This window comes from Camelina sativa, chromosome 9 (genome assembly GCF_030686135.1).
Source record: "Camelina sativa cultivar CO46 ecotype springtype chromosome 9, ASM3068613v1".
NCBI classification, from domain to species: Eukaryota; Viridiplantae; Streptophyta; class Magnoliopsida; order Brassicales; family Brassicaceae; genus Camelina; species Camelina sativa.
This window is the reverse complement of record NC_141888.1, coordinates 41,013,239-41,033,916: the sequence shown is the minus strand read 5'-3', so window position 1 is coordinate 41,033,916 and position 20,678 is coordinate 41,013,239. Positions and strand designations below refer to the sequence as shown.

General features: G+C 38.1%; 6 protein-coding genes and 1 pseudogene across 9 annotated transcripts; 4 read left to right on the top strand and 3 right to left on the bottom strand.

Annotated features, from left to right (window-relative positions):
* Nucleotides 1–505: 505 nt before the first annotated feature.
* Nucleotides 506–1,649, top strand: LOC104714324 (uncharacterized). Its single transcript, XM_010431641.3, has one exon. It carries the CDS (start codon nucleotides 739–741, stop codon nucleotides 1,330–1,332), a length of 594 nt encoding a protein of 197 aa, XP_010429943.1. The 5' UTR covers nucleotides 506–738; the 3' UTR covers nucleotides 1,333–1,649.
* Nucleotides 1,650–1,728: 79 nt separating this feature from the next.
* LOC104714323 (protein NUCLEAR FUSION DEFECTIVE 4-like) lies at nucleotides 1,729–4,232 on the bottom strand. Its single transcript, XM_010431638.3, has 3 exons — nucleotides 3,582–4,232; nucleotides 2,529–3,418; nucleotides 1,729–2,431 (listed from the first exon to the last, which is right to left on the bottom strand). The coding sequence occupies exons 1-3, from the start codon at nucleotides 3,909–3,911 to the stop codon at nucleotides 1,963–1,965; spliced, it is 1,689 nt and encodes a 562-aa protein (XP_010429940.2). The 5' UTR covers nucleotides 3,912–4,232; the 3' UTR covers nucleotides 1,729–1,962.
* Nucleotides 4,233–5,265: 1,033 nt separating this feature from the next.
* Nucleotides 5,266–8,157, bottom strand: LOC104714322 (uncharacterized). The gene is made up of 9 exons (XM_010431637.3): nucleotides 7,766–8,157; nucleotides 7,535–7,671; nucleotides 7,043–7,230; nucleotides 6,665–6,955; nucleotides 6,508–6,566; nucleotides 6,388–6,424; nucleotides 6,238–6,309; nucleotides 5,834–6,155; nucleotides 5,266–5,744 (listed from the first exon to the last, which is right to left on the bottom strand). The coding sequence occupies exons 1-9, from the start codon at nucleotides 7,899–7,901 to the stop codon at nucleotides 5,388–5,390; spliced, it is 1,599 nt and encodes a 532-aa protein (XP_010429939.2). The 5' UTR covers nucleotides 7,902–8,157; the 3' UTR covers nucleotides 5,266–5,387.
* A 414-nt stretch (nucleotides 8,158–8,571) lies between these two features.
* Nucleotides 8,572–10,583, bottom strand: LOC104714321 (pentatricopeptide repeat-containing protein At1g80550, mitochondrial). 2 transcript variants are annotated; one of them, XM_087464551.1, is made up of 2 exons: nucleotides 10,207–10,569; nucleotides 8,572–10,078 (listed from the first exon to the last, which is right to left on the bottom strand). In XM_087464551.1, the coding sequence occupies exon 2, from the start codon at nucleotides 9,941–9,943 to the stop codon at nucleotides 9,119–9,121; it is 825 nt and encodes a 274-aa protein (XP_087320677.1). In that variant the 5' UTR covers nucleotides 9,944–10,078; nucleotides 10,207–10,569; the 3' UTR covers nucleotides 8,572–9,118. The 2 variants fall into 2 exon arrangements, with proteins under 2 accessions (XP_087320677.1, XP_010429938.1); XM_010431636.3 differs by having other exon boundaries at nucleotides 8,572–10,583.
* A 109-nt stretch (nucleotides 10,584–10,692) lies between these two features.
* Nucleotides 10,693–13,899, top strand: LOC104714319 (BRAP2 RING ZnF UBP domain-containing protein 2). Of its 2 annotated transcripts, none has more exons than XM_010431635.3 (12): nucleotides 10,693–11,094; nucleotides 11,210–11,325; nucleotides 11,526–11,634; nucleotides 11,748–11,871; nucleotides 12,010–12,107; nucleotides 12,195–12,301; nucleotides 12,399–12,645; nucleotides 12,741–12,794; nucleotides 12,938–13,081; nucleotides 13,218–13,255; nucleotides 13,383–13,437; nucleotides 13,521–13,899. In XM_010431635.3, exons 1-12 carry the CDS (start codon nucleotides 10,873–10,875, stop codon nucleotides 13,662–13,664), a joined length of 1,458 nt encoding a protein of 485 aa, XP_010429937.1. In that variant the 5' UTR covers nucleotides 10,693–10,872; the 3' UTR covers nucleotides 13,665–13,899. The 2 variants fall into 2 exon arrangements, with proteins under 2 accessions (XP_010429937.1, XP_010429936.1); XM_010431634.2 differs by having other exon boundaries at nucleotides 10,732–11,094; nucleotides 13,191–13,255.
* Nucleotides 13,900–16,145: 2,246 nt separating this feature from the next.
* LOC104714318 (F-box/LRR-repeat protein 14 pseudogene) lies at nucleotides 16,146–18,450 on the top strand (annotated as a pseudogene). The gene is made up of 2 exons (XR_015565002.1): nucleotides 16,146–16,369; nucleotides 16,801–18,450. The product of XR_015565002.1 is annotated as an F-box/LRR-repeat protein 14 pseudogene (transcript).
* Nucleotides 18,451–19,870: 1,420 nt separating this feature from the next.
* Nucleotides 19,871–20,595, top strand: LOC104715993 (ethylene-responsive transcription factor ERF084-like). The gene has a single exon (XM_010433352.2). It carries the CDS (start codon nucleotides 19,882–19,884, stop codon nucleotides 20,593–20,595), a length of 714 nt encoding a protein of 237 aa, XP_010431654.1. The 5' UTR covers nucleotides 19,871–19,881.
* Nucleotides 20,596–20,678: the final 83 nt, after the last annotated feature.

The following is a 20,678-nucleotide window of genomic DNA, read 5'->3' as shown; positions in this document are numbered from 1 at the left end:
TAATTTATCTTCCCCCTTGATTCAAAAAGCCAAACTGAGGATAATCATAATTAATGGATTTGTGTTCATTGACTCTTTAAGTAATAAAATAATAATAACTATAATGTATATACGAATTAATACACACAAAAAAAATAGTTGACTAGAGAAGGTGGTTTTTAAATTTCATAGTAGTTTTTTTTTGTTATCATTAGTTGACCTAACAACGAAGATAATACTAACTATTCAGTAAATTAATCCATCTTACATGTAACGAAGAGAAAGCAGATTTGTGTTGGCTTTTTTTTTTTTATATAATTCAAAGAAGCAAATGGAACAATAGAGATAGTGATCCAGAAAAGAAATAAAAAGCAAGAACGCATTATATGCTGATATGCTCCATTTACCCACACCGTGATTAATGGACACACACCCACACACTTAGTCATCTCCATGTGTTAGTGTTACAATTTTTTTGTGGTTCAATGCTAAAAAAAAAAGATGTGTGAACTTCTTTATTTATTTTATTTTTTTTTTCTGATTTGGACCCTTTCTTTTCACTTTGGTCTACTTTAGTCCATCGGTTCACCCACCTTACCAAGTAAGCCCCGTTACCTTTTCCTTTAAAGTCAAAAACAACCCTTTAACCGTCTCTCCTTTATATATACTTAAACGACTTTACCTTGTTCACAAACCATAACAACACACTCTCACCATTCACCTTCTTCAGATTCAAAAAAAAAAGATTTCATAAACACAATGGATTGGTTCTCATGGCTCTCGAGAACAAATCTCGAAGCTTCTCTTATCTACGAGTATGGTCTCTCTTTCTCAAACAACGAGCTCGAGTACGAAGACATCGCTTACTTCAACCACGAGTTTCTCCAGAGCATGGGGATCTCAATCGCTAAGCACCGGCTCGAGATCTTGAAGCTAGCTCGCCGTGATCGTAAACCTTCTCCGCTCACTGCTCGTTCCATCTTCAGAGTCTTGACTGCGATCAAGAAGACAGGGAAATGCTTCTCCCAGTACGTCCGGGCCTGGATCCGACGAGAGGAGTCGTCTCGGGCACTCGTGGTTGTGCCGAGCAGCAGCGGGAACGGGAGATACTGGAAAGGAACGTTGCTGAAGAGGAAGAAGAGATCGGCGGTGATGTCTAGCATTAATGGCGGAAAGGAAGAGAGACTTCTCTTGACGAATGGGACTCCTCCTCCTCTTCTTCCTTGTAGGCTCCATAGTTTCTCAAATCCCAAGGTTTCTGACTTCGACGACGATGATACTTATTGGGGGAATTACAAAGATGTTGAAGATATTAAATGGGATTCTATGTTTCAGAACCTCAAACCCACTTGAGATCTCCAAACTACTCCTTTTGTTTTTCAGTTTCTCTATGATTATGATGATGGTGAGGAATGTGTTTTTTTTATTAGGGTTGTTCTTCCATCACTGATCTGAGTTGGAGTGTGTGATTATGTTTGTTAGGCTGATTAGTTTTGTTGATTGACAATTATATACTTAAAAATGATTCTCTTTTTCCCCCTTTATTTGCCTTTTCATTTAGTATTGGCTTTGTTTTTAAAGTCTTGAGAACAAATTCATATGTTGTAACTTGTAAAGAGATGTGTAAATTTTTCATTGCAATTTAATATCTACACACAAGAGGTTGTTTACTTGTGTCTCTTGTTTCCGTTTTTATCTGTTAAAGTTGGATCAGTGACTGTCGTAACACAAACATCAAACAGTAAGTAGTAGACACAAAACAACATTACAACCACATCAAGAAGACGATACAAATAGGTTCTTCCAACCGGTTTTTGGCCGGTTATAGAAGAATAACACAAATCTTAGAATACAAATCCAAACAAAAAAGATATGCAGGATGATACAATAGGAGCCTATAGTTATGAAAATTAGATAACAGCATCTATGGTTTATATTATATATTCTTTCGTCTAGACAGTCTCTTCTCGTTCTCTGGATATATCAATGACCTGTTGATTGCGGCTGCAACCGGAAAGAGCCAGACGCATACAGAGCTTGATACACCGGACGAATTCTCACCGTCAAAATAACGCTCAGCAGAGTTCCAAGCCCACAAACTCCGGCTAGAACCAAAAACGTTACTCGGAAGCAGTCTGGACCAATGCAGGTCATATTCCCTTGCCTTTCAGCCTCCTTATCATAGATGTGTCCGGCGAGAAAGGCCGAGAATATGGTTGCACCAAGCGGGTTCCCCAGGAGTATGAAGTTGAAGTTGATTCCAAAATGTCTGAGACCAAATAGCTCCGAGATGGTGGCGATAGACAAGAACTGAAACCCCATGGCTACCCCGATTAGAGCAGTCGCAACGTAAATGGTGAGCCCGCTAGCCGTGGCGGCGAAGAGGAGGAATGTGAACACCATAACTAGCTGCGCGGCTCCCATCCATAGTGTTCTTGGAAGCGTTCTTGACCTAAGAGGCAAAAAAAGGAGAATCGTATGAGTCAGGTTCTTTCCCACAAAGAAACAGAGAGATTCATTTAAGACAAATAGATGAGAGAGATGCTTACTTCACGAAGTGCTCAGAAATGGCACCTGAAGTAAGACGGCCTATGAAGTTAAAGAAGCTGAAGAGGCAGAGGAGAATTGTGGTGTCCTTAATACCAAAAGCAAGACCGATCTGTGCCAAGTTGTTGGAGACTGTAACGCCTGAACCCATGCCGAGGAAGTAGACAAACCAAAGGAGCCAGAAATCTGCCTTGACAAAAGCTTGGTCAAGCTTGAAATCCTCACCTCTCCTTGGTTTTCTCTTCTTCTTCACTGCACCTTCTCCTTGAGCGAGAAGTATTTCCATATCCGACTCATCATCTCCCTCAAAGATAGGTCCAAGGTTTGAAGCTGAGGTAGAAGGTGTCAGCAACGGCTCTCCATGGCTACCTTCTTCTTTGGCTAGATTGTCAGACGAACCCAGTGGAGAGCTCTTGGCATTCGAACGGAAAAGTGTCATCTTGATGGGAACCGCAAGAGGTGCCAACAAAAGCAACACCATGATAGCCACAAGAATATATTTGAGTATGCTTGGCAGTATAAACACCTCACTCAATACAGTCGTCACAACAAGATAAGCAGCAAAAACTATACTCATGGCAAGCAGAAAAGCGAAATACATGGGCTCAGAAGGGTCTTCACCAGTAGCCGGAATACAGGGGCGGATGAAATACATGACAGTTAAGCAAATCACGGGAATGCCAATCGTAAGAAACAAAAGCAGATTGGTAGCAGAATGGTGAAGCACCATGCTGAACAAGACAGTGAATGCACAACCACTGATCCCAATATAGCCTTTGAGAAGTCCAGCCACAGGGCCTCGGCTCAAAGGAAAGTTTCTCATATTGGTGACAAGAGATGCAGTACCGAACCATGAGTTGCTATTGGTGGCTATAGCTAGAGCAATAAACAGCTGTCATCAACAACAACAACAACAACAATACTAGTCTTGTGAGTTCAGTGACATATAGTTTATAAATCTGATCCATGAGACTAAAAGATCTAAACTTGATTCAAAGGGCACACACTAATCGACATTTTGATGCAAATCTTAGGGTTTAGGGTGTTAATCTTACCAGCCAGAAAGGCAAACCATGAACGATTTGGCTGACGGAGAGCCAAAGAAGACCGAAGCCAAGGAAACAAGAGGAAGCGCCGATGAGAAGCATCGACCAAGGAGGAAACTTGTTACTGGCGTAGCCTGGAAGTAGCCCCATGTTTTCACCCAGATCACAAGCGACGCCGAGGATGGTAACCTGTTGCTGGGTAAAACCCAAAACCGATTTGAGAGCCGATGAGTAAAGCGGGAACGTCGAACCACTTCCCGCCGACGTCTGAACCCATGCGGCTGCCGCTAATCCTACCCACGGTGGTCGGCTTCCCGATTTTTCCGCCAGCTTCGTCATCTCCTCCGATCTATCAAATCTCACTCTTTCTCTCTCTCTCTCTGGGAAGTGCTTTGCTTTTAAAGCAATGAATGATGGAAACAGAGGAGATGATGAATCACTCCACTCTCTTCTTTTACTTTATTATTTGGTGTGTTTCTATATAAAGCCTTTAAGTATACATCTTTCAATATTATTTCAATTTCGTAAAGTAAGTGTTATCAATTCGAGAACAAAAGCGTGATTCGCAAGAGGTTTTATTAACATTACTTTTCAAATTAACCATGTTTAAACTCTTTTTAAAAAATTCCAATATGACAACCTAATTTTTGTTTTATTCCTAATTGTATTTGTGGCTTAAAATCATTAAATAAAAAACCTTCGAACGTCAGTTATTAAGTGCATTAACCAATCAAATACTATTTGTTGTCTTTTTGGATGTTCTTTTTTTCCAAAAAGACATAGGATTTATTTGGCATAGTTCTAAATTTGTATATTATTGTAGTGTGTATGTAAGCGAAACAGAATAAAATTGTTGTTTTGTTAAGATTTGGTGCTTCGAACACGTGAGGTCATTTGACTATGACTTCGTCCCCGCGTGGACGGCCCGATGCATGACTTTGGGTATTGTGGCATTGTTCTTAACGTTCCCATTTCTCTATTATTTTATACTCCACAACTTTTTTATATACGATGTACACTACTATACAAGTATATCCTTCGTAGGAAAGGATTCACACAGTCACAGAGCATCGAGTCAAAAAAGAACAAATCTAAGTTTTTATTCGGTGACACTGACAATAATATATCAGAATGGGAGCCTAACTTTTTTTGTTTTGTTTTGTTTTGTTTTGACGCTATTATTGACCCTAACTAATACGAAAAAAATATCTTACCTGTTTCGATTTCGAGTGAAAAAATACTAATAATTTGCAAGTTGAACGGCAGGGACATGACTTAGTTCTGCACCGGCGTCGATGCACAAATACAGATCGTACACGTGAGAATATTACATTCATCGTAGTATCGTACAATGGTCCATGATAAGGTATGGTTTCATGCCCAACTAGTCATAATCTTACTTACATTTAATTTGGGGTCCGACTACGACGTTTTTTTTCTCAAAATCATTAAATGGCTTTAAATACTTATTTGAAACCTTCTCTGCTAGCTAGTCATATCGACCACAGAATTGTTCAACATGTTTTTTTTCTCACCTCAATCAATATACGTAGATAAATTGGAAAAAGAAACAGTCAAAAGTTAACATTTTCTAAACCAGTCAAAAAACATCAATAGCTACCTAATAAAGTTATTATCCTAAATCAGTTTGTTGATATGTAAATTCCTCACTGAGTAACATATAAAAAAGAAGGATCAAACAAATTCATTCTATACGATTTTATTTTTAAAAGCATACCATTGACGTTTTCACAAAAAAAAAAAGGGTGACAGTATGGGCTCACTCAATAGTATGTGCTGGCTCCAGTAAGTAAATTAAAATCTATTCATCTGGATCATAGACTTTTTGGTATGAGATCGGTGACGTCTTTCTCTGACGAAAATCAACCAGAAGATAAGTGAGAACATGACTGCACCAGAGAGCGAGGCGAGTCCTGCGTAGATCCACTGGCTGGTGATACTGAGTCCAGGGCAGTTCTTGGTCGTTATGTCTCTGAAGGTGTCTCGGACGAAAGTACAGTCCGCTATACTAGCCAAGAAGGGACCGTAATGGTCCAAAGTGAACCCAACGTTTATCGCACCCATCATCTGGTCGTATGAAGCTGGAGTTAACCTACCCTGCGTTATGCATATTCCTTCTGCGTTCACTTGACACACATAACCTTTGTAAACCTATTTACCAAAACATAAAAATAATTTGAGACAACGTTAACATTTTATCACTCGTGGGAAAATGTGTTTTAGTTTATATATGTATCTACCTGAGAAGCATTGGCTAGGAGGATTTCGTCCGGAGCACAAGGTCGCGGTTTATGATTTTGGTCAAGCGGGTTACAGAGAAGAGGAACGAGTGGACCGGACTGGTTGTGGTAGAAAGGAACATTAGGTGGGAACTCATGGTTACTGACATTGACCGTGTACGCATTGGTCATATCAACGGCCGTAACAGTCATAGTCTTGGTTATATCCAAAGTGTCTCCAATGGTTTTAGCATCTAAACATGGAAGAAGTTGGCTCAATGCTGAATCTGCCGCTGGATCATGCACCCATTGGTCCATAGCCATACACGTGTCCGCAACCACACTGTTTTAACTACCATCATTAGTTCGAATCCGGAAAAAATATATTTGGTTAGATCAAATGATGATGAAAAAGTTTTACATACTTGTGGAAAACGAGGAAGACGGCACTGAGGAGGATTGTTGCTGTGACGAGAATCCAACCCAGAATAACCAATCTGATAATTAAAACATTCATTATAAAACATTACATCTGTATGATAAAATATGACAACGGTAGTGTAAGTGTAACTCACAGGTAGACAAGAACTCGCAGTCCACAGAACGAAAACACTGTTTCAGACGAAAAAATCAGATACAATCAATTATAGTATTAAGATCGAAATAAGTTTAATTTAAAGATGATTGGGTCTTACAGAGGCCGAGGAATGCGACTAAAAGCATAACACCAGCAATAACGTTTAACACATATCTCCTGAAGAAAAGAAATTTGAGTTAAATAATCAATCAAACAGAGTTACTTATATAATTTAGCTTGTGACGCAAGGCGTCTGGCTAGTGAAGAATACTTACACAGGGTTTAGTGCACCCGTGAGATAACGAATAGTCTGGTTAGCGACACGGTCGGGGTAAGTGATGTTAGACATCTTGATCATGTTGTTGAAATGATCGATGTTACCTCTAAATTGGGGAGGAAACAGGTTATGTCCATCGAGCTGAATGTCTTTAGCAGATTGAATCGAGTCCCATAAGCTCGTAAGTTTAGTCAAAACTCCTGTTGCTTGTCTCACAATGTACATAAAAGTATTCTCTACGCTACCGTAGAACTCGTTTTGCCCAGTGTACAGCATCGCAGACCCAATCCTGAACACAAAACAACATCTCTCTTTTGAAATTACTAAAAATTTGATGAGGTAACAACCAGTTAATGGGTTTTAAATTGGAGCTTACACGGCAGCGATGGTGAAAAGCAGGAGGAAGACGAGAGAGAGGGTGTAGCAGACGCGAGAGTAGCCGTAGTTCCGGCGGCCACAGCCGCAGCAGCAACAACAAAGGCATGAGCAGACGAGGAAGAGTCCGAGCAATATGAACCAGACGATGGCTATGACTATAAATGGAACTGCAGAAAATCCAACGGACTGAACAAGAAACATATTACGGTTTAGCCCTCATATTTCCCCTTACTTCTGTTTTTGCCTAAAACTATTTTTTTCTACAAGATTTACCCCAAATCAAATTTAATAGTCTAAACGCCTCTAAAATATTTTTAAGGGTTTTGGAGGCAGTTCATCATATAATCAAAGCATGTATAGTGGCTGCTCCTTAAAACCATTTTTTCTAATTTTACATCAGATGTTCCTCAACATACACTATCGAAGATTTAATTAGACATTTTGAACATTGAAATAGAAATTTTTAAGGGAAATGAATTAAAAGACTTACGGCGATGTAATGAGGATTGGTAACGTTCCAACCATCGGAATAAATATTGAAATGGTTGAGAGGGTCAGGTCGCCGTGTCCTCTCCGCGGCTAACACCAATGTCCCATTTCCTCCTTCCAAAATTTGCCTCCTCACTCCTAAAAACCATTTTCTTTAAATTTGTAAACAAAATATATACGGTACAGTATTGTTTTGTGATCATTATTAAAAAAAAAAAGGGAAGTGAAGAACCTTGTAATGAGGTTGAAGATGGACGACGATGGTGACAAGAAGAGGAAGAAACCAAACTCGACGAGATCAGAAGCACAATGGCGATCAGGAGGAGACGCCGGTGACCATGATACGACGGCGTTTCGCTATAAACCATTATCCTTCCTATAAAAATCTGTTTTGTTTTTTGTTTTTTTTGGTTGGTTGCGTTTCTAATTTCTGAAAATCTAAAAAAAGGGTTTTATCTATCAAAAATCAAACGTATGAATAAGAATCTTTTAATTCTTGAGGAAATCAAGGATTAAGAAGATGAAACGATACTGTTTCCTTATTTAGATTTTTTTCTTCTTTTCAACTTTTTCTCCATCCATTGTTACTTTTAGTGTTTTTTATAGCTATATTAATTACTATTCAAACTCTAATTGGCTGTGAGCTAATTAATATGTCCATTTGTAATCGAAAAGGAAAAGCAAACAAATTAAAACAGTCCACGCGGTTTCTCTTCCCAGTAAAAATGTAGAAATGTGAAATCCATTTTTAAGTCCACAGATTAAAAATCGGACTAAATCATAAATTTTGGAAATGAAAAATTTGTTGAATACTATATACAGTATATAGTAGTATATTGTTCAGCGTCGACTTGGATTCCACAGAAACGGAGAATGGCATTAATTACAATTAAAATGGAGTTGAATACTTGAATCAATGGCATATTTCATTATTTTGTTCAGCGTCGACTATTAATTTTTTTTTAGAAAACTGAAATTTACATTAATCATCGTCTGGTTCTGGTACCGACTTTTTTCTGCCTTGCTTTTGCCGTGGCATTTTTCCTTCTTAAAATTGTAATTAAGGGAATAAATTATTGGGTGATAGAAAACAATTACAGTTCATGTGTCCTGTCCTATTCTTTAGTTCAAAAAATTTCAAATACAATAAAACTGTTTCGCTCAGGTCTGATGGTTTTTTCACTTATCCGCTTGCTCCATCCTGCATTTCCAACTTCCAAGAGAATGAATAGATGATCAAAACAAGTGCAAACTAGAAAATTCACCGTGGAAAGAGTCTTGACTCTTGAGAAGTCACTGGATCTCTCTTCAACTTATATGTAGCCATCACCTCTTCCAAAATCCATTCATCAGATTATGGCTTCCGACACACACACACCACCACCAGATTCCTTAAAAATCCTCTCAATGAACCTCAGTGTTTCCTCCTCAGTTGTGAGGAGAGACGTGTGCAATTTATGGCAAAGATGATATGCCTCTGGGGAGATTTCTTCAATACAGGACGCATATCACCAGAAGCTACCTCTATCGCTTCATGTCTGTTTTTATAACACATAGCCAAAGACCTTCTGTTTCTTCAATAGAGTTAACTATTATCTACAACCAGCGTTTCGTCCAAGGACTTTTCTACCAACTCAGGCCTTCTCCTTGGAGATAGCCCTCTTTCAATCATTTCCTCCTCATATTCCCTAGCCATATCCAACATTCCTTTCTGAATCAAAGCATCAATCACAGCGTTATAAGCAGCTGAATCAGGAGTATCCCCAGACTCTTTCATCGTCTTCCACACATGTAAAACCGGCTGAAGAAATCCCCATCTCTCAAACTTCCTCATCAGCATCACATAAGTATCCATCTTTGGCCTCACTCCACTCCTTATCATCCTCCCAAACAGGCTAAGGATCTCACTCGGTTTCTCCAGACGGGCAAAGAGACACATATAAGTAATCGAATCAGGTTGACATCCTCCTTTCTTAGACATCTCATCAAGCATCCGATACGCATCCCTCAGCCTCCCATCTTCACACAAAAGTTTAATGATCGTGTTATGCGTCGCAACGTTAGGCACGCAGCCTCTTTCCCTCATCTCTCGAAACACCCTGATACCAAACTCAACACCCTGGGAGACACCAATGGCGCGGATCACAGTGTTATACGCAACCACATCGAGCTTTATCCTTCTACTCTTCATCTCCTTAAACAATTTCACAGCTTTCCAAGGTTTACCACTCTTGCACATAATATCCATGTAAATAGAATACGAAAACAAATCCTTAGCAACACCTTCAGAGTCCATCTTCTCCCAATACTCCTTGCATTTACCCCACCATCCCAATTTAGACCAGCCACGAAGAATCAAATTATGAATCTTTGTATTATTACTAACACTAAAACCATTACCAATCATCATCACATTCTTCCCGAAACAAAGCTCCTCAGCTTCAACCACATGTTTATGCTCACAAAGCGCATCAACCAGATTATAAAAAGATGTTTCGTCTCTCAGATTAAAACCATCCAACTTATCATAAGCATCAATAGCCTCCTGAACAAGATGAGCCGTCACATAACGCTTAAAGACTATACGAAACGTAACATGATTCGGCACAGATTCAGGGTTTAAGACCATCCGGTTGATCAATCCCCACGAAGTTTCGAACTCGAAATACTTACCCAAAATGTCAATCATCCGATTGAACGTCTCGGTGGTGTGTCTAAATCCGGATTCTTTCTCGACCCAATTGAAAAACTCCAACGCTTTTTGCCAATCGTTGCTGTAACATGTGAGCGCGTCGCATACTGTTTTCTGATCGTAACTGGACTGGTCCTCTTCCTGACATCGAAGCTTCTCTCCTGAAATGGGGATTCCAGATAGAAGCCGAACGGAGCAAGGGGAAGCAATCCGAACTCGATTGAATCGCCGCAACAATAGCATCATTCTCTTTGTTCCCTCTTTTTTTTTTCCCCCCTCTCCGCTTTCAAAAGACGAAATTAGGGTTCTTCTTGACCCGAATACCCGTTTTAAAACCCGCAATCAAGTTTTTGACCCAATCGATTACAATACATTGGACTTGTGGAGTTTTTAATATTTGGACAGTTGGGTGGGCTTGGGCCGGTATCACTTTTAAAATATGTACGGATCCCTCTTATTGGATAATTGGACTTATTTGATCGCATTGAAAGGTTTGGTGTTTTCTCGCGAAAAATAAAATATACTGGTGAAGTTAATGACGTGTCAGAGTATCATTGGATAATTGGGAGTGCGAGAGATCTCCGTCTCAACGCCGCAGTTAGTAAAATCACGAAACTGTCGACTCGTTTCTTTGGCGGCAAGACTTGATGAAGCCTTCAACTTCAACCATTATCACCGGTGAAGAATCGGTAGTTTCACCGCCGATAGCAAGCGTTTCCGGTGAATCGTCTCTCTCCGATATGACTCAGACAGTTCATTTTTCCTCTGGGAACCCTAGAATCGGCGAGACTCGCGGCGTCATGCATCTATTTTCCGATGATGCCGTTTCGTCGTCTTCTTCTTCTTCCTCCTCCTCCTCGAATCTCCCTGTAAGATCTCCTCTCCTTTTATGATTCTAGTCACTCTTGGATGTATTCATTCTTCCGTTTGATTGTTCCACCGGAATTATATGTTTGAATCTGAAATTGTTTTGTTGTCATATAGATTGGAAGGAACCCTCTCGTTTGCGTTCTTGGGGTGCCCAACCATATGACATATGCAGATTTTTGCCAGTTCTGCGGCTCCTTCATTCAGCACATACTAGAGATGCGAACAGTGAGGTAAAAAAAGGAAAAAAAAATCAAATTCTCTTAATGGCGCTGTAGATCTTTCTTTTGCTATAGATTGTGGTTTCCATCTGGTTGTTTCTGGTAGTATAGGAGTGTAATAAATTTCTCACCATGTGTTCTATTTCGTTCTGATATGTATACCTTTTTTGGATTGGGGAGATGAGGAGTTAGTTTGCTTTTGATCTTCACAGGAATGATGGCATTGAAAATAGGTACAGCATTTTGATAAGGTTTGATAGTCAGGAATCTACCGATACATTCTACCAGCATTTTAGAGGGAAACAATTCAATTCTCTCGAGGTATGCTTTTGTTTCAGACATCTTAATCCTGTGTGAGCAAGATGTATATTTACATTGAATATGAAACCAACTGTATCTTTGTGATTGATAAGCCGCTGCCAAACTCTGTGCAGCAAGATGTATGTCGACTGCTTTTTACTCTAGATGTTCAGTTTACCGGTTATAGTGGATCTATTGACCATACACAGCCTTCTGCTGCTGGCCCGATAGAGCAACCTACTTGCCCAGTTTGTCTTGGTAAATTCTTAACCTTAGTTATTCAAACTTATGCAGAAATATGGCTTAGTCTAGCTCTAGAAAGTGTAAATATAGGTATTGGTACTAAGATTGACAGTATCTCTGGTGTCATGTATTATTGGCTATGTTTGGTTTCAGAGAGACTGGACCAAGACACTGGTGGCATTCTTACGACCATGTGCAATCATTCCTTCCATTGTTCGTGTATTTCTAATTGGCCAGATTCTTCTTGTCCAGTAAGGGTCTTTTAGCATTTTTATGTTGTTTTGATCTTGTGTCAGTTTTCTTCATGTATCTTTATGGGGTGTTGTTTTTGTTTTCAGGTTTGTCGATATTGCCAACAGCAACCTGAAAATTCAGTATGTTGTGTTTGCCAAACAACAGAGAATCTATGGATGTGTGTTATCTGTGGGGTTGTTGGCTGCGGGAGGTATGGATTGCACTTTTTATTGCAATCAGCACGGAGACATGTTTCCGTCTCGTTTGTTCAAAGTTGACCAATTTGCTTTGCTATATATTTATCGTAGGTACAAGGGAGGACATGCCAGAAGGCATTGGGAGGAGACAGAACATTGCTATTCACTTGAGCTTGAAACACAGCGTGTTTGGGATTATGCTGGTGACAATTATGTTCACCGGCTTATTCAATCCAAAACTGATGGCAAGCTAGTTGAGTTGAATTCTCATGGTAGTCTGAGCAAGGATGGTTGTGGAAGCTGTGAATATTCTGACAGTGGAATGACTGATGCTCTCTTGAACAGCAAAGTAGACATGGTAGTCCTTTTGTTTCATGTTTTTATTATCCTCGTGCTCAACTGTATTCTTAACTTAATTTAATGTCTCGTCATTTTATTTTTCCAAAACCACAGATCATTAGTGAGTACAACGAACTTCTCCAGGCACAACTAGAGAATCAAAAACAAGTAAGCACCCATCATCTTTGCCTTTTGGTGTCTCGATAACTACCAGTCTCTTGAACTTTTCATTGTCTGAATTTAGTTCTGTCTACCAAAGGGATTGAGATTTTTTGCTTGGTTTTCTTAATCCTCGTTTCCTCTCCTATTAGTATTTTGAAAAGTTGCTACAAAATGTGAAAGAGGAAACGGAACAGAAAGTCTCAGAAGCTGCGAGCAAGGCAATAAGCCAGAGACTCCAGAAGCTGCAAACCAGGCGTGACAGATGTGTCAAAGAGAAGCAATTTCTTGAAGACGTGAGTATCTAGCTTTTTATTTTGAAAGTTTTTCTTGTTGGCATTTATACAAAGCAACATTTACTTAGATTTTCAGTAGAGGATTGACTTGTTGTTCTCATATGTGTGGTTGAACGAAAATCTCGTCAAAAATAAGGACGTATGGAGAAACAAGATTACAGAAATGGAAGAAAGGTATTCATCTATCCAGCACAATTTCCATGACATTGTGCATATTCTAGCTTGTGAGACCAGGGTCCAGTTGTGACGTACTGTGCAATGAGTGTTATTTTTCATTGGTGGAAACTTCTCTTTGATTTAGGGAGAAGAAGGCAGTTCGGGCAAAGGATGAAAAGATTCAGGCCTTAGAGGAACAGGTAAAGAAACATCAATAGACAATACGACGTGCGTATTGGTTATATAGTAAAACACGTACTAAATATGTTATGTACACTCTCAGCTTGGAAAACTAATGGCCCAAATGGATGGTGAGAGAGAGGTCTCAGAGGTCAAGGACAGTACCGTCTTGCCCATATCCACGAATACATCTTCCTCTGGGTCTGGGGATGCAAGTAAAAAGAAGAGTGACAGAAGAAAGGGTTAGATCAAGATTCAAACTCAAATATCTAGAACCAATCTCTCATTGAGGCTAGTAGACTAAAGTTCAAGCAAACGGCAGCGGGTGACTAGATTTAACTATTCATTCGTGTTATGTGTGCTATGAGAATCTAAGAGAAATGTTGGGGTTTTTGATCAACCTGATGGAACTTTATTCTCCATCTTTGTCTATATACAGTGGCTAATATCATATTTTAGTATCGTGTTTGCACTTTTGCACCTATCATGTTTATCGTTGTATATAGCTTGAGAGATTTATAATGTTTTTGGAGACTATCGAAAATGAGATCATAAACATGAAATGTAAACCAAGTAGCGAAAACTATTTGAGGTTAAAATCTTTTAAACCCAGAAAATTTCATTATCCCCATATATATTTATTTATAGGTTAAAAACCTTAAAACTGACTGACAACATTAAAATTCATAATAATTTTCTTTTGGATGTACATAATATGTATGTATTGACAATATACCGTTTATCAAATTGTAAAGATCTATATGTTAAGTGGTAAAATTGTTACAAAATAAAATCGAAATTTGAGTTAAGTTTGATATAAAAGCTTCGTTGTTTATAGTATAATGCATTTACTATATTTTAAATAAATTATTATATTATTTATTATTCATTTTTAATTGAAAATTTGTTCGCTAATACGTGGATGCCCAACTGCATTATCACTAATGGATACATACTTGTGTTTAGTCATATAAAAAACATATCAAATCCTATCATAAAATTTGTGGTTTGGTAAGTTTATGACTCTCAAACAAATAATTATTCAATGTCAATGGTGAATTGACAAGTTGTTAACATGCTCAAAACAATCTTATATATTATATCTAAGCATACCCACAAATCTGTAACTACATGGATATATATGGTTATAGTATGTAAGTGAAAATAAAAAACATTGGAAAATGCAAATGAAGGGAAGAAAAAAGACATTTTAGATGTAAACAAAACTTAAGTGGAAGTAAATAAACTTCCTTTAAAATTTACTAGAAAATATTCACACCATATCCATCGAATCAAGTCCATATGTTCATAGTAATATTTGACTTGATTATGAATGGTTTGTTCAACAAAAAAAATTAATGGTTTTTTAAACTTACAAATTTGAAGTGATAACTCGCTCAATTAGTGTGTGTGATTGTTTAAACCCTAATTTCCTTTTCCTCCTCTCTGCCTTTTTCTTTCTTTCACTGCTTCTATTTTTTTTTCCCCGTTAAACTAAAAAAAACCCTAACTCTTTCTTTCTCAACCTCGCTCAACATAAATAGAGTTCTGGATGAACGAGGATGATTATTGATTAACAAAAATAGTTTATTGATTAACAATTTGCTCAAAACTCACACATCAAAGTGTTTTAAAACTTATCCAAATAGATAATTACTTATGGATGCAATATTTTATTAATTCATTATGCATCTAACTTAATCTTTAATGTATTTGGATAAACCGTCTATTTTATATTGAAAATTTAGTTAAATAAAATTATTTACTTAATTTAGTTTGGACTTAAAAAATATTGGTTTAAATATGAAAACAAATTTAATTGTATTTGATCTAGATTGGACTCATAAATTATTTTAATTTTTGTGGAAAGAAAAAATATTGAAAGATACAAACAATGTTTATCTTTAAGTTACACTTAAAATATAATAATTAAAATAAAAAACAAATGTTGAAGAATAAGAATATCAAAAGAGTAAGAGAAAAAGAAAATAGAAAAAATAAAATAAATGTTTTTTTTTTGTTAAAAAAATAAAATAAATGTTAGTAGTGCGTAACATCTTTTTACATGTTGAAAGTATTAAAAAAACACAAAGTGAGCGTATGTGTGATTAAAGTGTGACAAAATGGATGTAGGTGCAAATAAATAACTCAAGTTTTAGTGACTACTAACGGTTGATGCGCTCACTGTGAGAGTGGGTAAGATTTACCAGTTCGATAACCACGGGCGTCATGTTTGGATTGACTGTTATACTGTCCATTGGGCTACAAGGAGCCTGTTTTCGTATTATAAGTTAGGCTTACATAAATCAAAAATGCCCAATAGACAATTCACGATGGTTCCCGGTGAAAAACACTACTAGAGCTAGTAGTACAAATTTTACAAAAGTACAAACCAAAGTTGTACGCAAAATCAAATTCAAACAGAAATATAGTCAAATAACAATTGTTTGCATCATGAACTTACTTTTAAATTCAAACATTAATTAGAAGCAATAAGATGAATGAAAGACAGCATCTGAAGAAAGATATAGTTCGACATTATGATGGGATGAAACACTTGAGGTCAAGGGACATATGCTCCGGTACTCCATCAGTTGTTCTCCTTATGATACCTTTGCAGTCTCGACCGCATCGGGTTTTGAAGCTAATGTAGACCACACAACACAAAACCGACAAAAACTTTTGGGCCATATTAAATCTCAAAAGGCCCATTTAGCTACAAAGAATTAGAAAAGAAAAAAAAAGAGATTTTTCTATGTAATCAATCTCCCGTCGTTAAGTCCTTATCCGACGCCGAGTGGGGGGAATGAATTAAATAAAAACTAAATGGATCGTTTGATTCTTCTTCATCTTCGTGATGAGTCAGTTAACCAAACAAAACAAAAAAAAAAGGTCAAACCGTCTCTACTTTTTGATATTCTCCCAGAATTCTTCACCTGATCAAGTTTTCCGGTGAGATCTTTTTCTTTTTCTTTTCTCTGATTATGTGCCTTCAATCGATTAAACCAATGATGTGATTTTGTTTATTTAGTGTTCTTGATTTATCGATTATTCATTATGTTCGGTGGTCAAGTAATCTAATCTTGCTTTTGTAAATTCTAATAATTAACAACAGTTTAGACATCTCTGCTCTGTTTTTCCTCTGTTTTTTTTTATTCCTAATCATCTTACTATTTTTGTTTCTCGACAATTTCTCATCTCTTTTAGAATTAGATGAGATCACACCAACTTTTGAGTTTTCATTCATTTGGGATATTCGTAAGATGAGATCACACCAAACACTTTGCTCTGTTTTGTCTTTTGTTACACTTTCTATAATAATAAGACGAATCTTCTTACTAATTGACATGTTTAACTTTCATCTTCTTTGTTTTGTTTAACAGAAGATAAGACAAAAATGGATGAATTGCCAGACCATTTAGTTTGGGACATCCTCAGTAAGCTTCATACCACCAGTGACAGAAACTCGGTTTCACTCTCATGCAAGCGTTTCTATTCCCTTGACAACGACCAACGATATTCTCTGCGTGTCGGCTGCGGTTTAGTTCCTGCAACTGATGCGTTGCTTTCTCTCTCCAGGAGGTTTCCTAATCTATCCAAAGTAGAGATTACATACTCGGGTTGGATGTCAAAACTAGGCAAACAACTTGACGATCAGGGTCTTCTTGTCCTCACTACTAACTGTCCTTCTCTCACTGATCTCACTCTTAGCTACTGCACCTTCATCACCGATGTTGGCATCCGTCATTTGTCATCGTGTCCAGAGCTTTCTTCTTTAGTGTTAAACTTCGCTCCCAGGATCACTGGTTGTGGTGTATTGTCACTCGCTGTAGGATGCAAGAAACTCAGGAGACTTCACCTCGTTCGTTGCCTAAACGTTGCAAGTGTGGAGTGGTTGGAGTATTTCGGAAAGCTTGAGACTTTAGAAGAACTCTGTATCAAGAACTGCAGAGCCATTGGGGAAGGTGATTTAATCAAGCTGAGGAACAGCTGGAGAAAGCTTAGGAGTCTGCAGTTTGAGGTAGATGCTAATTACAGGTACATGAAGGTTTATGATCAAGTAGCTGTGGAACGTTGGCCTAAACAGTTGGTTCCTTGTGACAATCTGGTGGAGCTCAGCCTTGGTAACTGCATCATAGCTCCAGGTAGAGGGATAGCTTGTGTGTTTCGAAATTGCAAGAACCTGGAGAAGCTTCATCTGGATATGTGTATCGGTGTCAGCGACTCGGACATCGTAGCATTGGTTCAAAAAGCTAAACACCTCAGAAGCATCTCACTTCGCGTACCATCTGATTTCACTCTGCCTCTATTAAACAACATCACCCTAAGATTAACCGATGAGAGCCTCAGTGCCATAGCTCAACACTGCTCTCAGCTCGAACGTTTCAAGATCTCTTTCTCAGACGGGGAATTCCCTTCGCTCTTCTCTTTCACCCTTCAGGGGATAATCACACTGATGGAGAAATGCCCGATTCGAGAGCTTTCTCTTGATCATGTTTGTTCTTTCAACGACACGGGGATGGAGGCTCTGTGTTCAGCTCAGAATCTAGAGATCTTGGAGCTTGTCCACTGCCAGGAAGTGAGCGACGAGGGTTTGATTCTGGCGAGCCAGTTTCCTTCTCTGAGTGTGTTGAAACTATCAAAATGTCTCGGAGTTACAGACGAGGGACTGAGACCACTAGTTGGATCTCAGAAGCTGGAGTTGCTTGTGGTTGAAGATTGTCCTCAGGTTTCTAGAAGAGGTGTTCATGATGCTGCAACGTCTGTATCTTTCAGGCAAGACTTGTCATGGATGTATTGAGAGCGCATTATTAGTTTCGTATGTACATTATCACATTACTTACTATACTATTCATTCGGTCTTATTAGTTTGTGGTCAGAAAGTACTACTAATGGGCCTCGTGGGGATGACGTCGTGTCGATCGAGTTTAAGATGACGTCATGCGGGTGGTGTAGTGTCTGTACTCTGTAGTAGGCTCCTAGGATGACGTAACGTTGTTATTTATCTTTAATTTAATGACGGGTTATATAAATATAGCGTCATACACATTACATAATTAAAGAAAAAATGTTAAAAGTTTTTTTGACTGATATCTTTCTAATCCATGAGCTAATTATCAAAGTCATTCTGAAGATTTTTTGGAAGATTTTTCCATATTTCGCAATTGTTATTGGCCACGTCTAAACGCAAAGTACAACTTTCTTTGTTTTTGATCAGTTAAAGAGATCCTCTGTTCAACTGGACTGACTTCATCTGACACTTTTTAAGATCTTCTGCCGGTAATAAAACTTTCATCATCTCACTCAATCCCAAAACTGTTTTACATCTTCCCGAACGTACTCATCATTTCTAAGGTCAAATTTGTTTTTTAGAAGTTTCGGTTAAATTTATAATTCTCTGGAATAGAAAAAAAAGTTTATGATTGTTTGTTTACTAAAACCATTTTAATCTTCGAAACTGTAATTTATTTTTCTATTATCATTCATTTTTCCACATGCCTTACATTGTGTGTTTAATGAAGTAGATGTTATACAAAATATATATATATATATATATATGCTAAGCCTAAGTGTAAGTTTAAACTTTAAACCCTACTAATTTTTTTTTTTTTTTTTGTGCACAAACCCTACTAATTAAAAGCAAAAAATTGTAATCAAACAATCGTGTCTGTTGACGCCAGCAGCATAAGTCCATGAATTAAGAAGAGATCACGCGCCTTACGCAATCCAACGGATGTCATTTCAACCAAAGTCAAATCGTTTGGACTAATGAACACACGATTTGCCATTGATGCTCTCCTGAGATTTTATGTCTTTGTCAATGCCCAGCTTATCCCTTAATCGACACTCTTTACCGTATGATGCAAGTTGTCAAATAATGAGATACAAAAAGATAAAAAATCTGGTTATACATGGAAAAAGAGATACACAATAATTCACATTAAGATTAAAAATTATTTCACTACTCCCTTGTTCTTCCATGACCAATGTGGTCCATGTCAGTTACTTTATTCCAAGGTTGGAGGTACTATCAAGAAAATGTTTTGAGAAAATGAAAAGTTAAAAGTTTGTCTTCCTCTATCGAAAACAAAAGGTACAAACTTCATCTTGGCACTGTAAAGGACAGGTGCATAAATGTGAAAGATTTTACCGTCTTATCGAAATTGACAGCAGTATCTTTTAATTATCTCACTAAACAAAAGTAACTTTATTACTATATATCTTTTTATAGTTGTATTTTTCCTCCGAACTGTAGTACTAATTAGTAAAAATTAAAAATATTCTAAGAAATAGATTAATTAGGGAAAGAAAAAAAAAAACTAAAAACAGTTAAATTATTTTTGAATAAATCAATTAAATAGATAATTTTTCGCTATAAAGAGGTACCAAAGCACACATCATTTTTTTATACTTACAAACGGAACACAAAAGATTTTGCATAGAAAGCTTCAGTACCAAAAAAAATGGAAAACACCGTTGATTTGTGCTCCATACTTGAAACGGAAACTCTGTTTTCTGATGTGATGATGGCAGCGAAAGAACCCTTTAACGGAGCCACTTCTTTCGACATCTCTTCTCTTTTCTCTCCTAACCCAAACCAAGAACTCGAAAACTCTCGTCGAGTCATGGACGATTCCATCGCCGCCGTGGTTGGCGAAAACGTTCTGTTCGGTGACAACAACAAAGTCCCTGCGACAGAGGTCCAAGACGGTGGCGTGAAGCCGTGGCGGAAGGTACCGCAGAAGAACGGAGGGTTCATGGGAGTGAGAAAACGGCCGTGGGGGAGATGGTCGGCGGAGATAAGAGACAGGATAGGGCGGTGCAGGCACTGGTTAGGAACGTTCGATACGGCGGAGGAAGCGGCGCGTGCGTATGACGCGGCGGCGAGGAGGCTCAGAGGGACGAAAGCCAAGACCAACTTCGTGATTCCTCCGCTTTTTCCGGAGGAGATAGCAGCTCAGACTCAGTCCTCCACGACGGAGGAGAATAGGAGGAGGAAGAAGAAGAAAAGAGTGAATGCGAGGAAGTGTGTTAAAGTCACATCGGTTGCACAACTGTTCGGTGATGCCAATATCATAACTTCTTCTACTAGTCATCCAAATGTGACTAGTTCTTTTAATAATCTTGACAAAATGGGTTTAGAGCTTGATTTGAAGTTGAGTTTAGGGTTGTGTTAAAAAGTGATAAATCACTTGTAGTTTGAGTAGTTCTCTTGTTTCATTAGCACTGCATTGTTCTTGTTGTTGTTTTTTGGCTGTTG